General features: G+C 42.1%; 1 protein-coding gene across 1 annotated transcript in view; it reads right to left on the bottom strand.

Annotated features, from left to right (window-relative positions):
• PINX1 (PIN2 (TERF1) interacting telomerase inhibitor 1) overlaps nt 1–15,134 on the bottom strand; it is a 61,197-nt gene that overhangs the window by 38,175 nt on the left and 7,888 nt on the right. Inside the window, 3 exon segments of the mRNA XM_050893841.1 lie at nt 7,845–7,921; nt 10,623–10,715; nt 14,428–14,506. Of these exon segments, the coding sequence (XP_050749798.1) occupies nt 7,845–7,921; nt 10,623–10,715; nt 14,428–14,506 (249 nt within the window).

Genomic DNA, 15,134 nt, shown 5'->3' with positions numbered 1-15,134 from the left:
TGTCACGTTGCCCTCTGTGAGTTTGTCTCACCAACCTGTCCTCGTTGCCCCTCAAGCATAGGCAAAGGCCTTGTACTGGTAACTGCTGGTGGAATCTGGTTTTGGGGCTTTTTTCCTCTTCTTTTTTTTTGGAAATGATCCTTTTGGCTGTTAGAGTCCATGGTATGCTGCAGAGCAAAACTGGAGAGGCCAAAGAAGTAACTGCAGTATTACAGATGTAGTAAAAAGCCCCTGCTAATGGTAATTTTAATACATTTCACTCAAATGGTCAGAAAGAAAAAACAAAACAGATGAACACATAAACCTAATGATATCCTCTAACAGTGATGCTGCAGAACACAGTGAGCTCCTATTGACGTCAAGGAGAACTAAGCCACTGTAAGCTGAGTGTTACCATCTCCTAGACCACGAGTCAAAAATCTGTAGTGATAAGCCATGCTGGTCAAAGTAGCAGTGAACTAGAGGCTGACAGAAACCCTTCTAACCAGAAGCAGGTTCCTGGGGATACCGAATGCGTAAAATCATAGAATCATAGAATGGTTTGGATTGGAAGGGACCTTAAAGATCATCTAGTTCCAACCCCCCTGCCATGGCAGGGACATCTTCCACTAGACCAGCTTGCTCAGAGCCCCGTCCAACCTGGCCTTGCACACTTCCAGGGATGGGGCATCCACAACCTCTCTGGGCAACCTGTTCCAGCGCCTCACCACCCTCACAGTGAAGAGCTTCTTCCTTACATCTCATCTAAATCTACCCTCTTTCAGTCTAAAGCCATTACCCCTTGTCCTGTTACTACATGCCCTTGTAAAAAGTCCCTCCCCAGCTTTCTTGCAGGTCCCCTTCAGGTACTGGCAGGCTGCTGGCTGCTAAGAACCATTATATTGTCTTGCAGACTCTGCCGCCAGGTCACCAGCCTCTTCCCACTAACCAACATTAAAAAAAAAATTTAAAAATGCAGCCTTCACAAGAACTGAACAGGTCAAGAGGGCAGAGCAGTAATCACATGCTTACAAGAACATAGCTTTTGCACTGAAACAGAATATATTCAGAATATAACTTCTTGGATAGGATGTCCTCTACGATCAGTGAAGAGGCACGTATCTCTAGGAAGCATTCGGCTTCATACATCTTTACCATCTTTGGAGACAGGGAACACATCTGTTTGGGCACTTGTGCCTCATCACTATGAAGGGAGTCTGGAGAAGGTGCCTAGATCTTCTACCAATAAAGTCGGGTGGGATTAAATCTCACCTTTTGTTACCTATGTTTCCATTTGCCTTGATTCTTGGTAAAACGTTGTATTCCCTCTTCCCAATGACACACAACACACTACGTACTTCTGTGCTAAATGGTCAAGTCATATATAGGAATAAGCATTGTGCAGTTCTAAATTTTAACCCCAAATCTGACAAACCCTGTAGCCTGGGGATAATAATACCTAGGCACAAGATACTCAGTGCCTCTAAAAATGTAATTATTCTCTCTGACAACAAATGTATAATAAAAAAAGAAGGAAATATGTTAAAGACACTATCTCAGTGTTTTCCTACTGTCTTCCTCCGGAACACACTGACAGCAATTACATTTTTACTCTGATTTCTTAAGGAAGCAAAGTTTCCATAATCATTCTGCCCAGACATTTGTGTACATCATGCACTCCTTTCTCTCCAGCAACTTTTTAATCCAACCTAGCAGAAGCTTAGAGATTTCAAAGATATTAAGACTCTAAAATATTTCAAGAAAACAGGCAGCTGGACAGAAAAGGCCAACAGATCAGTGTGCACATGGACAGGGATTTCAGCATGAGCTCATCTCCTTTAGTCACACAGAATCCAAGCACAACACAACCACAGGAAACTAAGCTTCAGTACTGGAGCCGCTCACAGAATGACTTGTTGGGAGATGTTTTACTTAAACCAGTTCATCTTTGCCCATTCCAACAGGTCTAAAAGTGTTAAATTCATTTTTTTTCTTAGCACCACTTACTAAGGAGCTGGGATTTCCCTCAGGAGACTCTTCCACTGCCCCGCTGACATCACTGCGAGGAAGCCTGCCGAAGAGTAAGCTTGTGTCTTCCTTTTTCTAATTGAAGTTCTCACCCCCAGTACCATTCTTGGCTTTTGCCTACCCTGATTACTATCCCTTCCCTTCCTCTGTTCCTCCCTCCCCCCGACCCCCAGATATTTATAGGCAGAGAGGTCATCTTTTTCTGCCTCTTTTCTGAGATGAACGTATCCAGTTCCTCCACTCTCTCCTTCTAGGACATGCCCTCTAACCCTGTCACCCATTTTACTAAATCCTTTTGGACTCTCTCCAGGTTTTTGATGTCCTTTTTCTGTCCTGCTTCTCAGTCCCAAATACCTCATGCTAACTGCAGTCTCCAAAGCAGAACGGTGAAAAACCTAAGTTAATTTTTAACTAATTTTTCTCTGCTGCAGTTTTTTGTTCCCCGACATTGCTGAAAAAAGGAACAGCAAATTAATTTATATGCTAAAAGTCTCTGCAACAGAGACTTTTGTCACAGGTTAAAAAAACCCAACAGACTAAACTTGCAACTTGCCTAAAAGTCACAATTGTGAAACCTCACAAACATCAGTATCATGATTGGTATTTTGCAGAGAGAAAGTTGAGGTGTAGGGAATTATATCACTTTACCTATAGCTTCAGTGAGCCCATGGCAGAGCCAGACTTTAATGGATTTTCAGTTATGTCCCTTAAGATTAGCCAACATGCTTTTCTGATAAGTGCTGGGAAATGTAAGTCAGTTGAGGAAGTTCTGCAAAATGTGTCAGAAGACAATTTCCTGATTTAAAAAAAAAAAAAAAAAAGCAAAAGCAACAGAGTGGATAGTTACATTTCTAATGACTAACATGGAAGAAATCACCACGAACTCGAGACTTTCGGGCTGCTCGGATTAGGTGGTTTAAGGGAACTTACGCAGGTTTGCATCCAAGTTACAAAAATTTGGAGGAAGCAGATTACTCATCAGATGGCCTGAGACACGGGATATGGAAGTGAGATGGATGCAAAACATTCAGTTTTCTACGCATCTCAAACAGAGTTATTACAAATGCGCCAGCAAATCAGAACAACTACTCCCCCAGCCCCCAAAGCGAAATCAGTGCCAGAATCATGTTGTTCAGCAACCAAGTTGGGACTGCCTGTAACTCATTCCCAAATTCTCAGTCTCACTCAGGAGCATTTTCTCCAGTGATAAGGCTTCATCAGGAAACACAGCTGGATGAAGGAAGGAAATTCTGAGAAGCAAAAAAAATAGTGGGGGTTCCAGGAAGTTCAACCAGATAGGAACTAATGGAATTTGTTTTTCTGTCTCCCCAGCTCCCAGTGTTCCTAAGCAAGTGAGAAAATCAGAGGGAAAGTGGGGGCAAAAAAAAGTCTGGCAGATCTTACCCGGCAAAACAGGTCCTCACTGCAGGTCTCCGGAGAGCATCATAATTACAATTCAATATTTTCGATCACTTACTCTCCCTGGGAAAAACTGCAGACGTTTTCAATTTAGGGCCACTGTGAAGCCCAGCCATTGTTTTCTTCCCCCCATTTTTTTTATTTTTTATTTTTTTTTTTAAACAAAGGTCCCTGTGTAGTTTATTAAGGAGGTTTTAGTTGGACACATGATTTATCAAAAATAATTAAAAAAAAAAAAGTACCGTTATGTTTACCATTCAGGACAATTAAAGGTTGCAAGTGCCTATGATTAGTAACACATATCCCACAACCATCAAAACAATAGCTTACACTAGCATCTTAGTGTTATTACTTCTAGAGAAACTCCTTTTGACCCTTAGGGGCAAACAGCATTTCCTTTCATATCCTTTGCAATTCCAGTCTTTTGCAATCTTTACCATCCTCTAGCCAACTCCTTCTTCCTTTGATAAGGTAGATAATCCAAATTTCAACATCCTCACTTACTGCAGTAGTGTCAGTGTGAAACAAGAGAAAAGATCCATTAGCCAGATCAGTCCTAGGCTACTGAAACAGTTAAAAAAATGAGTCTGAGATCAGCTCTACAGTTAAGACAGCTCAGATTAAGCTAGCACAAAACATCTTCTGCCAAAGACTACTCCACAGGTCAAGATCATAAAATGATTGCTAATGACCATACTAGAAAAGACTGAACACGACTAATTGGAACAGTGTCTCTGTGACATATCTGATTTGTTGAGACACCATTTATCACAGCAGCAGTTCAGAGGTGACATATTTTTGACAAGCACTTCAGAAGAGCCAGGATTATCTTGCTGGTCCAGAGACCATGTCACACAGCCTTGAGCCCTTCCACTCGTTTCCATTCGACCATAAGCACAGATGGAGTTTCCTGGGTTTCACGTTTTTCCCCTCCTTTTCCTAATCTTTAAGAACAGTTTGGTGTAACACCAGCCAACCAGCCAGACCTAGTACGACAGTGCTGATGAGCCTGAACATAATACTACTGCCAGGATCTACTGCACATTAGGCTATTTGTAGAAACAGAAAAGCTCAAAGGCTGTGGGTACAACAGCTCTTAGGAATAAGAGAAGCTCTGCAACTCACTCAGATGAAAAACCTGGCCCTAATGCCATCAATGGCATACATCATTGAACGTTTCCATAACTTCCACCATGTCTCTGATGCCTACAGAACTGCAAATGATCACCCAAGTCCGTTTACAGCGTGTTTTGTTATTCCAAAACGTTCCCGTTGTCTGCTCCTTAAGTGATCTCTTTCATCTATCCACTGAATTTTGTCACAGGCTTAAATTGGAGGCTTTAAGGGAGGGAGATAGTCAAAACTCAGTTGGACAAGGTCCTGAGCAACTTGCCGTAGCTGACCCTGCTTTGAGCAGGGCAACTGATCTAGAGACCTCCAGGTCTCCTCCAATCTCAGTACTTCTGTGATCTTATGAAAAGTAGTTCCTGCATCTTTCCATGAAGTTATACCCAAGATGGGACTGAACCAACTAGAAATATGGGAAAAAGAATTATGCTGAATACCTTTGTCAAAAGATCAAGAGTAGAATGACAACTCTATTGCAAGCTGACGATCGGTCATTCAGTCCAAATCAAATCTGAATGCTCCTCAAACTGCACCTCTGAAAAAAGACGAGGAATCTAATACCTCGGAAAGAGCCTTAAAGATAGGACTTCAAGCTACAGGATCAATACATAACAGGTACTTCCACGTATCATCTCTGCTGAAACGACAGCTGGGAACCTGCCATCAGATTAATTGATAGTAGCAGCTCTGGCACCTATGTACGTATGGAAGCTGTCCTCATCTACTTTGAACAGGGACAGCAGCATAGAACTGTTACTAACCGTTGCAGGAGCTGCAATTAAAAGGGACTGCAGCCTACCACAGCCTGAAGGCATACCCCAGGGCTCTGATGGACACCAGGACTCTTCCTACATTATCTCTACACAGGAACAGATATGAACAACTCACTTCCAGGAGAATGACAGCACTTTCCTGCTCCTGTAGTGCGCTCTCTGCCACATCAGGGCAATGCCCAGAGCCTAGAGATTTCAAAACCGAATGCAAACACACACAGAGAACAGTACTGCAAATCCTCACAAGGCAGTTCCATTTGTGCCACCTTAAGGACCAGGCTCTGGAACATGATGGAAGGGGATCATGAGAGTTCATAGGTGCAATGAAATGAAATTGCTCAGAGCTAGAGGGCCTGAGCAATGAATTTTTGTTCTGTGCAAACTCCACAGATCTCTGATCCATGAAGAAAAGGAGAGGGATTTAAAAAAAAAAAAAAGAAAAAAAAAGCAATTGTGCTGCCTCTGGCTTTCTCTCCCTGTGGCTGCTTAGCAGCAGACGGTAGCCAGAAGACAACAATGCAGCTCCAAATTACATTACCTCCTGCCTGTATTTGCATGTGGAAATCTGGGTGCTTAACAGGGAACAGTCTATGCCTTTTTGCCAGAACCTTGACCCACTAGCTTAGTGTTCAGTGAGGGGAAAAAGGAAATCTGCAGAGTAGTCATCAGCCAACCACTGCATCAGTCAAGGAATTAGCAAAAGCATGCACAAACTTATACACCCTTCACAAGCAGCCATAAATGCACATGATCTGCACTGTCTATCAACAAAACAACAAATGCTCTGCAGGATTAAGTCCCAGGAGAAGCAACGGCACTTTCCAAACTTATCTTTAGTTTCAAAAGATGTGGGACATGCAGAGAAAACAAGACCAACTATTTGGGACAACTCATGGGTGGGCAAAATCTACTCCCCTAACCACAGCACTGTTGATTTGCATTAAATCCCAGTTTGACTTGCTTCATATTGATCTGACAGCAAGGGAGCTAAGAAGTAGATCCATGGCATATTTAGGTGATCAGAAGTGTTAATCAAGGGGGCTCCAATGGTGCAAGCTTACCCACAACATTTGAGACCTCTAACTGCCCTCACGGACTTCAAGTCCCCAAATGCTTATTTCGAGACAGCAATAAGTTAAGATGCGTTCTGTTGTGGCTGATGGCCTCCTCCCAAGCTCTTACCTTTCAAGCCCAACCATGTAACTTGTAACAAAGGTTCATATTGTTTTTCACAGTGGCAGACAAGACAGGACAGTTCTTAATCTAAATTTCTTCTAACCTCCCAGTTTAATTAACTGTAATTGTATTTTTGTAGTTTAGAGAACAGTACCCAGAAAACAGACTTGACATTTTTCTCTCTCCTACCAATAACTTTAAAACGTACAGCACATTCACTGAAATTATAACACTGTATAGGATAATGGCAAGACCAAATCCTTCAAACTGTCCAATTCAAGACACTCCACTGAAGTATTCTTTATTCTATAGTAAGAGTTTTTTCCAGTGAAGAATCCCCAGTGGATACTATTTGTTCTTCGCAAGCTCCCTTGTCATTCTACCCAGTATTTACACAGCTACAAACCTTATATTACTTTCACTACTATCCAGGATCTCTTAGCACACTCTTCCCCCTATTCCTCTCCTCCCAAAGTTCACAGTGGCCTACAGAGAAGTTACAGAACAATTTTCAAGAGTACTGCACAACGAGCAAGGTGTCAAACACACACATGGTATTTCAGAATTCTCCATTCAATTTCGGGCCCCATCTTTCACTCTAGACAAGACACTTCAGAGACCTCCGAAACTACAGGGCAATTCTTCTAACATATTCATCTGTGCTTTTCCAGATGTTATTTTTTCCAAAGAATTTTTCTGGAATACTTTAGTCATGTTGCAGTGTCTGTTACTTTACATACTGATATCGCAGGTCTATTCTCTGCAAGTGCAAAATGCTAATGAATACATAAATAAAATAAAATACATGCTAGTACAAACCTTGATCTCATTACACAAAGTTGGGGAAAAGTCTTCTCGTTAAATATTTACCAGTGTTCAAGCCATCTTTGAATCCTTTGTCCGAAGATGAGCAAGACTTTGCAGCTGCTCAGCCTTTCCCAGTTCTTGTGAAAATAAGGGCAGTTTGCTGAGATTGGCCAGTTGCTACTGAATGTCAAACTTTATTTTGGATATTTATGCAACTTTCAGATCAAGCAAAACTGATCTACTTTGCGATGCATATTGCTTAACAAGTGTAAAATTAAGATAATGAAGATTCCTAACTCCAAAGAAGTTACATCACAATAATTCGTAAAAATATGTATTAAATTCACTCTTATTTCCTAACGGTTAAGAGCACAGCCCTCCACCTGCAGCCTTCACATAGAAACAACAGTAATTTCACAGGCAGAAATTTGATGGGCACGTGGTAATCTCATTAGCAGAAAGATATGTAAATATGTTTTTGTTACGAGGGAAAATACGTAAGGAAACAAGAAAAAGGTGAAGCTTCTTATTTACCTGTGTCTTCATACTCTTCTGTCGCTTCCCAAATATGCAGGACAGATCATCTTCACTGCGCGAAGAGAGATCCTTACCTGAAAGGGGTAAGGGGAGGGAAAAAAACCCACAACCTTCACATCTGATCATGACAGGTACATTTTGATAACGCAAACTGTGACCCACGGAGGCAGAGAAATTGTTTTTGGAGGTGATCAAAAATCAGGAGGAGAACGCTAAAGACACTAAATGAAGGCTGACTATGACTCCTACATACACTAGGAAATATGTGTGTAGGGGGAAAGGCTGGTGAGGAGACAACCACAGCCTGCTGGTGTGTGCCCACAGGGAAACATATAACAGCAGCTTGTTTCCCCTGACTTGATGCTGCAATTGGTATAGCAAGATGAGGGAAGCAGCCGGCACTATGCTAAAGGGAAAGAAGACTTGTAACCTCCTACACACAAGAAAAGTTCAAGGAGAAACTGCGCATCTTTGGATTCTCATGACAATTCCCCATCTCTGACAGAGTTAAGGAGTTATAGCTCCTCCATACAGTGAAAAAAAAATATCCATCTTTACTCAGTGGGGACTTTTCTGATTCATGAAATTGCTTCTGAAAAGTAAAACCTCCATCTCTGCAACACACTGGATTATTCCAACTTCAAACAATTTCAAGGGTGAAGCAAAGATTTCTCTGAGTTCCAGGAGGACCATTATTCCCATCTGACTGTTGTGTGGCTAGCTGAATATCAGACATGGAGCAGGGAGGGGGAAGCAAAAGGGTGTGATGCGATATTCTGAGATACCGCCGATTCCACAGTGCAGAAGCCTTTATATTGAGTTATCCACAGCTTTGTCTCAGAAAATTCTTTAAAAAAAAGTCAGCAAAAGTTAAAGAAACAAAATTAGCCCAGATAGGCCAACTTATTAGGAGTCTGCTGGGGTCTTACTCCACTTGCTTTTCTGATTCCGAAATCACTAACGTCAAAATGAATCTAAGCACTTGTCATGGACAAAAAAAATAATCTGACTATTCCACCTGTTGTTTCTTCTCAGGATCCTTAACTGCCCACAGAGGGTAAGCAGACACAGGAACCTAGAGGAGAAAGTGTTACCCAACTTTCTGGTTCCTCACTGCGCAGCCTCTAGATGCCCTTATCCAAGCAAGCTGGATGAGACTGGTGGCTGTTTTCAGCTTTATCTTGGCCAAGGCTTGGAACATGACACTTAGAATCCTGCTGCTCCTCCTCTCACCCTACACTTTCTTTCCATGCCTTCCCCCCCCCCCAACGTATCCCCTCTCTTTTTGCATTCTCTAATAGAAAACCAACTTAGCTGACAGTTCAAATCTTTTGCAGCATCACAGTGGAACAGCTACTAGAAAAGCAGTTGAAATCACTGTCTTAATCTCATATTGGTGTGTACTTCCCAGATCCAAGTGTGGCTGCTAAGGCTATGTGTGGTGCCTATGTTCCTCCAGCAGCGAGGCTACAAAACAGCACCAGAAACGGAAGCTGCATTTTCTATCGTTGCTGCTCCCTTCTCCGCTTTTGTGTGAGCTCGTCTTGTTTAGTCTAAAAGGAAGCAGGATCGGACTTGAACAACAAGGGCCACAACAATATTAGCCTTTCTCAAGTAACTTTTCCTCTTTCCCTGAAAAAGGACAATTTCCCTGTTTTAGACCACAGAGGGTACAATCAAACAGGGTCTTACCTTATAGAAACACTGCAGCCAAACAAATAAGGGCTATTGTTAATATGAGAGCCTTGTTCCATATTTTACATGCTCAAAAGACACTTCTTTTTTCTCTATATTTAGTAAAAGGTTAAATCCAAATCAAAATAAATCGTCTTTGCTACTACCTCAAACAGGCCATGGCCTCTGTACTTACAAGCCCTGAACCAATTTAATTGTTTAATGTCATAAAGAGGCAGGGTCATGTTAACATGTTTGACTTCAAGGCCGAATTATTTAATCAAAAATCCCGAATCCCAATAACAGAATTTGGCCTCTATTCAGACGTCAGTTACCTCTGTTTTAGCAGAGGCATTTGCTATCAGAAAACATTACACAGAGCTTTAATAAATTAGCCGTTAGTGGAAACCAATCCTATCCATATACTGGAACACGTATATACACACACCACGTGCACACGGGTGTGTGAAAGGGGAACACAACCAACAGAGAAATAGAGCAAGGGATTGAACAATTGTCAAGAGACAAAACCAGGGGTGGTTGAAATAATGCCATCACTCTAAGAAAGAAATTACTAAACTCCAGGAGTTCCTCATATAGTTTTTCTGGCCACCAACCACAGTCCTAGTTTATCCAATAAAATATCTGGTAGATGTAAGAGGGCTTTCCTCTTCCTGCATTCAGGTTTAATCTGATCACTGATCTTATCCACATGATCTCTTAGCAGGGGTTACTGGAGATTGCAGAGGATAGTGCCGTGCAGGTGCCCAAGTAACTCTGTTATAACCTTTGCCGCCTCCTCCTCCCATCCCCTGCCCACGCACAGATCACTCAGAATATTCACTGTTCCTTTATTCAGCTGATGGTTCCTTCAGATAGAAATTGTTTTATTCAACAATATCAGCCTAAAGCCATCCAAAATTGTCCAAAATAAAGAGGAACAGCGTATTATAGCTTTAAGTAAGTTGCTGCAGGGGGTATTTCTAAACCAAGATTTTACTTGCCAAATTTAGACCCCAGAAGGCAACAGATTACCTTGACACACGTGGGTTTTTTTCCTAATCTTGGCTAGAGCTTATGAAACAACAAAACTCCTCTTACCTTTTGCAAACTTCATATAATGCACACGTTTCTTGGAAGATTTGGATTTTTCTTCGAGACTGAATGTCTTCTTCTGATTGTTCACTGAGGACTCTAAAAAAAAGAAACCAAACAAGTTCCAATCCTGTTAGAGGCACTCTAACCATCAAATTCAAACATCAGTGTATTTAACTTTCTCTCTCAAAACCAAGTCTCAACAACATATCACAATATATTACTGAAGGAAGCATGGTAGGTTTTGTCCGAGACATGTTACTGCTTGATTTTTTTTTGCCACATCCCCTTCCCTTCCCATTTCCAATCTAATGTGATTTGAAAAGGCAGATACAGATACTCCAGGTCAAAGGCAAAGTCTAATTTAACAGCATTTCTACAGTAAGAAAGAATAACAGGTTAGGGTTTATTGTGCTGTTTGTTACAAAACATCTCCAGTGCCAGAGTCTGAGAAAGATCTAAGAAATAGTACCAAATAAAATACTGAACCTGACTGGGTAGAAAGAAAAAGGGGGGAGGGGGGGGCGGGAATCACACAGACAGGCATTCCACTTCTAACACTACATGAAGTGCCTCTATCTGGACATAGTCTGATACATTTGTGTAAGGAAATTAAACGGTGGCAGAGCTTTTCTGTCCCTGAGGTCAGCTAGAACAAATTGCCACATCCATATTATTTAATTTTCCTAGCTTCCAGAAGAGGGGCTGCATCTAAACTGTCCACTGGGAACGGTCTCTGGGGTTGGCTAAGTCCCAAATTCACTCAGAAGTTGTTTGGGAGAACGTTAGCTTGTGCAGGTCAAAACCACGTGAAGGATTAGTCCAACTATTTAACAGTAGAGGTATCAAGTTCCTGTGCTGTGGCAGGTTATTTTACTGGTACAGATGTACTCTTTGCATCCACAGAGCCTGTTAATTTACAAGAAATTCTCAGAAGGAGGTAACCCGCTGTCCAGTTAACAACTACTTTATTAGTCCTGTCCTGAAAAGAAATAGGCACCACAGGACTCTCTGCTCTGTAACTCTAGAAAAGGCTGCTCTGGTGAGATGTTTTTTTTCCTCCCAGTAGCAACTGGGATGGGTAGGGAAATCAACCCATGCCCTGAGGGCCAAGTTGAGTCACCTTTTTCATATGATCCCACCCCTGAAAGCTCTGCAGACCAAGCTTTTCTGACATTGGAATTACAGCACTTCACTGTTTGATAGGTAGTGACACCCGATGATAGAGTCATTGACCTAAAAATGAAATCCGCAGCCTACAGTGGGAGAGCTGACTACCAGAAAGCAGTCTGAGATCTACTCTGCCATTTACACACTAAGCCCTAAAGAGAAGAGGAAGGACTAGCAAACCCAGTGTTAGACAGAGTTTGTAGTTAACCTGAAAATCCTCAATAAAAAGGGTCTAAGGGGAAAGTAAGCATCACAACTAAAATATCCTGACCAGAGATGAGGCACTTTGAGTCTGCTCTCCCATCCACTTGTACCAAAGGGAACATTACACAGCAAAGGATTTCCACAGGGCTTCCTCCTCCACTTTATTCTTACAGCGAAAGGGGCAGCAGCACCGCCTTGTGCCTTCAAGGAGGAATTTCACTGCTGAAACGTGCTGGCACTTGCAACGGACAGGTAGGTACAACCCTGTGTCTTCCAGTGACTGGTAAATCCTCTGACGAATTGAGTAAGCACTGCAAGAATACTAATGTGCTTTTTAAAGCAATTTAGTCATTGCTATAAATTTAGTTATTGCTATAAAGCCACGTGTCATTTCTACAGCAAATCTGATACAGATGAATATTCCAAAGCACATTACAGACACGGCCAGCACGTTGTTGCCCCATTTTAAAAACAGGAAAGGGACACAATCATCATCACTTCGGATCCCAGCAAAAGAGCCAGGAATCAATACTCCTCACTAGGTGCTCAGCTAGAAAAAAAGAAAAGAAAGCTAAAACTATGTACGTCAAGGGTATTTGAATGTTGGCATACTAACCACCACGGGGCCCTTCCTTCCCGATCTCTAATTGCAATCCAACTCTGGCAACTACACCAGTTATTTAAGAACAATGAAGTTTTTCAGCTGACTTTTAATGCAATTTGAAACTGGATGATGGCCAATAATGTAACATTTGATCCTGTAGCACAGCTGCAGGCAGAGTTATCTGGATGAGTTTTGCCAGCTTAAACAATTGCCAAAAAAACAAGTTTCAGAGCAATGCTTGCAGTCTGCAAATCACCAAACGTGATTCTGACCGGGAATTTTCAAAATGCACCCAAATTTGTCCTCAGTGATTGAAAACTCTTGTCCCAGCTCCTAAAAAGACCAAGGAAAAATAACTGAGTAAAACAGGGAGAAATACGGTTTTCAGGAGCCACTTTCCATCAGTACAGATGACCCAGGGAATACTGCACAGATTTAGGAGCAAGACAGCCTTGCTCAATGAACCTGCCTCTGTGCTGACTCATTGTGTCCTTGGGCAAGTCATTTCAGCTCTCTGCTCATCAGTTTGCAGGTTTCCCACCAGTTACACCTAACCGATCTTCCCATGGCTCAAGTTGGAACTTGGGTAGGATTTAGTTATAAAAGTAGAAAGGAACTTTTGGAATTTCCCTACGATATGCTATTCTACCTCTTGAGGACTTCAGCTACAGCACCTAGCACTGTGTGGCCTCAAACCATGATCAGGGCTCCAACGCACAGGGACAACTTACACAGCAATTTAAAAAAAGTGTTTTTAAAGCATCAGGCTCAGAATTTTAATCCTAGTTCTCCAGGATTAGAAACCAAGTTTGATCCTTCTTGCTAACTCATTTTCCTCCTCTTCTTTCTACCTTTCCTCTCCTAGAACGCCTTCTGTACTCAAACGTTAAGAATGAATGAATGAACAGTTGCTAAATTCACTAAGCTGGCAATTCTGCCACTAGCAGCATGTGGACAGGCTGCTGTGTCCCAACAGAAGCCCTTGGTTTAACAACACTCCACAAAGAGTTGTTTAGATATACGATCAGAGTTTAAACTTCAGTCTAACTAAAGGAGAGATGATAAACCATTTGATGATAAACCATTTGATGTGTACAATTCTTTCTGTAAGCTCACACCCACCAGTTTTGCATAACTTCATTTTTACAAACGAAGGTCAAACTGTACAAAGCTTTTCAAAATTAAAAGACTCTATAAATAGCCCTTTTGGGAAAGTTGTGTAGTTTCCCCACTTGTGTGCTCTACATCAGGGCTACAAAAATCACATTATACCACACTCAAACCAGAGATGCATAACTCTGAGTCAAAAGCTAAGAAGCAGCTCTCTGAGGACAGGAAAAGTAGGTATTTAAGAAACCACCAGAGCATGGAAGCCAGGTGTGACAGTTCATTAGTAAAAGGAAGGCAAATGCATTGGAATGGTGAGTGATTGTGTTGTGAGCCTTCACACTGGCTCTGGTTGCTTTATAAAGAAACAAGTGCTGCTGTAGTACATCCCAGCAAAAGGTCCCCCATGTCGTGGTCCTGGATAAAGTAAACAAGCTCAAAATTTTATGTTTGCCTTCCCCAACAAAAAGCCTTTAATAGAGGCCTGACTGAGAGCAAACCTGATCCACTGAGATCTACATATCCAGGCAGACAAACTTGAGCACGGTCATGGATGGCAACGCGTTCTTCGGCTCCCACTGATTTTGGGGGCGGAAGGGGGAGCTGTCAGCCGCAGCAAGGAGACTATTAGCAGCCCAAAGGATTGGGCCTCAGCTAGCCTTTTAAGACAAAGAATGGAAACTCTGCTAAGCTTCCAGCATCTGATTGAGCAAAGCATGAACTTACCTGTTTCACCCTGTCCATGGCAATCATTCAGTTCAGCCAGAAGCTGGTTGAAGTCATCCTGATGAGCAATCCAGTTGTCCTGTAAATATCACCCACATGAATACAAGGCAAAAGTCTTCAGGAGGAACAGAAGTTTTGCTAAAACAGATATTAAGACTCTGCACTCTAAGAAGTAACTTAATTGTATGTACTCAATCCTTGTTGGTGGGAGGGACCCTCAGAAGCTCCACAGGTGGCAACGCTAAGAACAGCTCGCTACAGTCACTCCAAAGTGCAGAAATGATAAGGGTTGCGTTTGTAAGTCCTTAAACAATACTGAGCTGCTGTTGGCTCTGCGTGTCCCCTGTCTGCGCAAGATGTTTTCAAAAGTAGGCAGGAAATACTAGTGCGATTTTTTCCAGCAACAAAGTTACTTAAGATGTTGATTACGAGACAAGCACCTTTAGGACTATGTTCTGCTCTGCCTATGTACCTGAACTCCAGTCAGAAAGGTGACTGTATCTGGAAGAGGGACAGAAGGCATGAAGCTAAGCAAGGCAGAAGACACAAGGAGAAAGCAAGTATTTCAGTGATTTGCTTGGAAGCAAAAAAATCTCTGAACACCCTGCTCCCAAAATTCACTGTAACCTTTCCAAGCAGGTACTTACTCCTAAAACTCCCAACAAAGCAGAAATAAACTCCAGGTCAAGAGTTTCTGCAGAGACGTT

Source organism: Gymnogyps californianus, chromosome 3, assembly GCF_018139145.2.
Source record: "Gymnogyps californianus isolate 813 chromosome 3, ASM1813914v2, whole genome shotgun sequence".
In the NCBI taxonomy this organism is placed as follows: Eukaryota; Metazoa; Chordata; class Aves; order Accipitriformes; family Cathartidae; genus Gymnogyps; species Gymnogyps californianus.
Note: the sequence above shows the minus strand (reverse complement) of the source record. Positions and strands in the feature narration are given on the sequence as shown.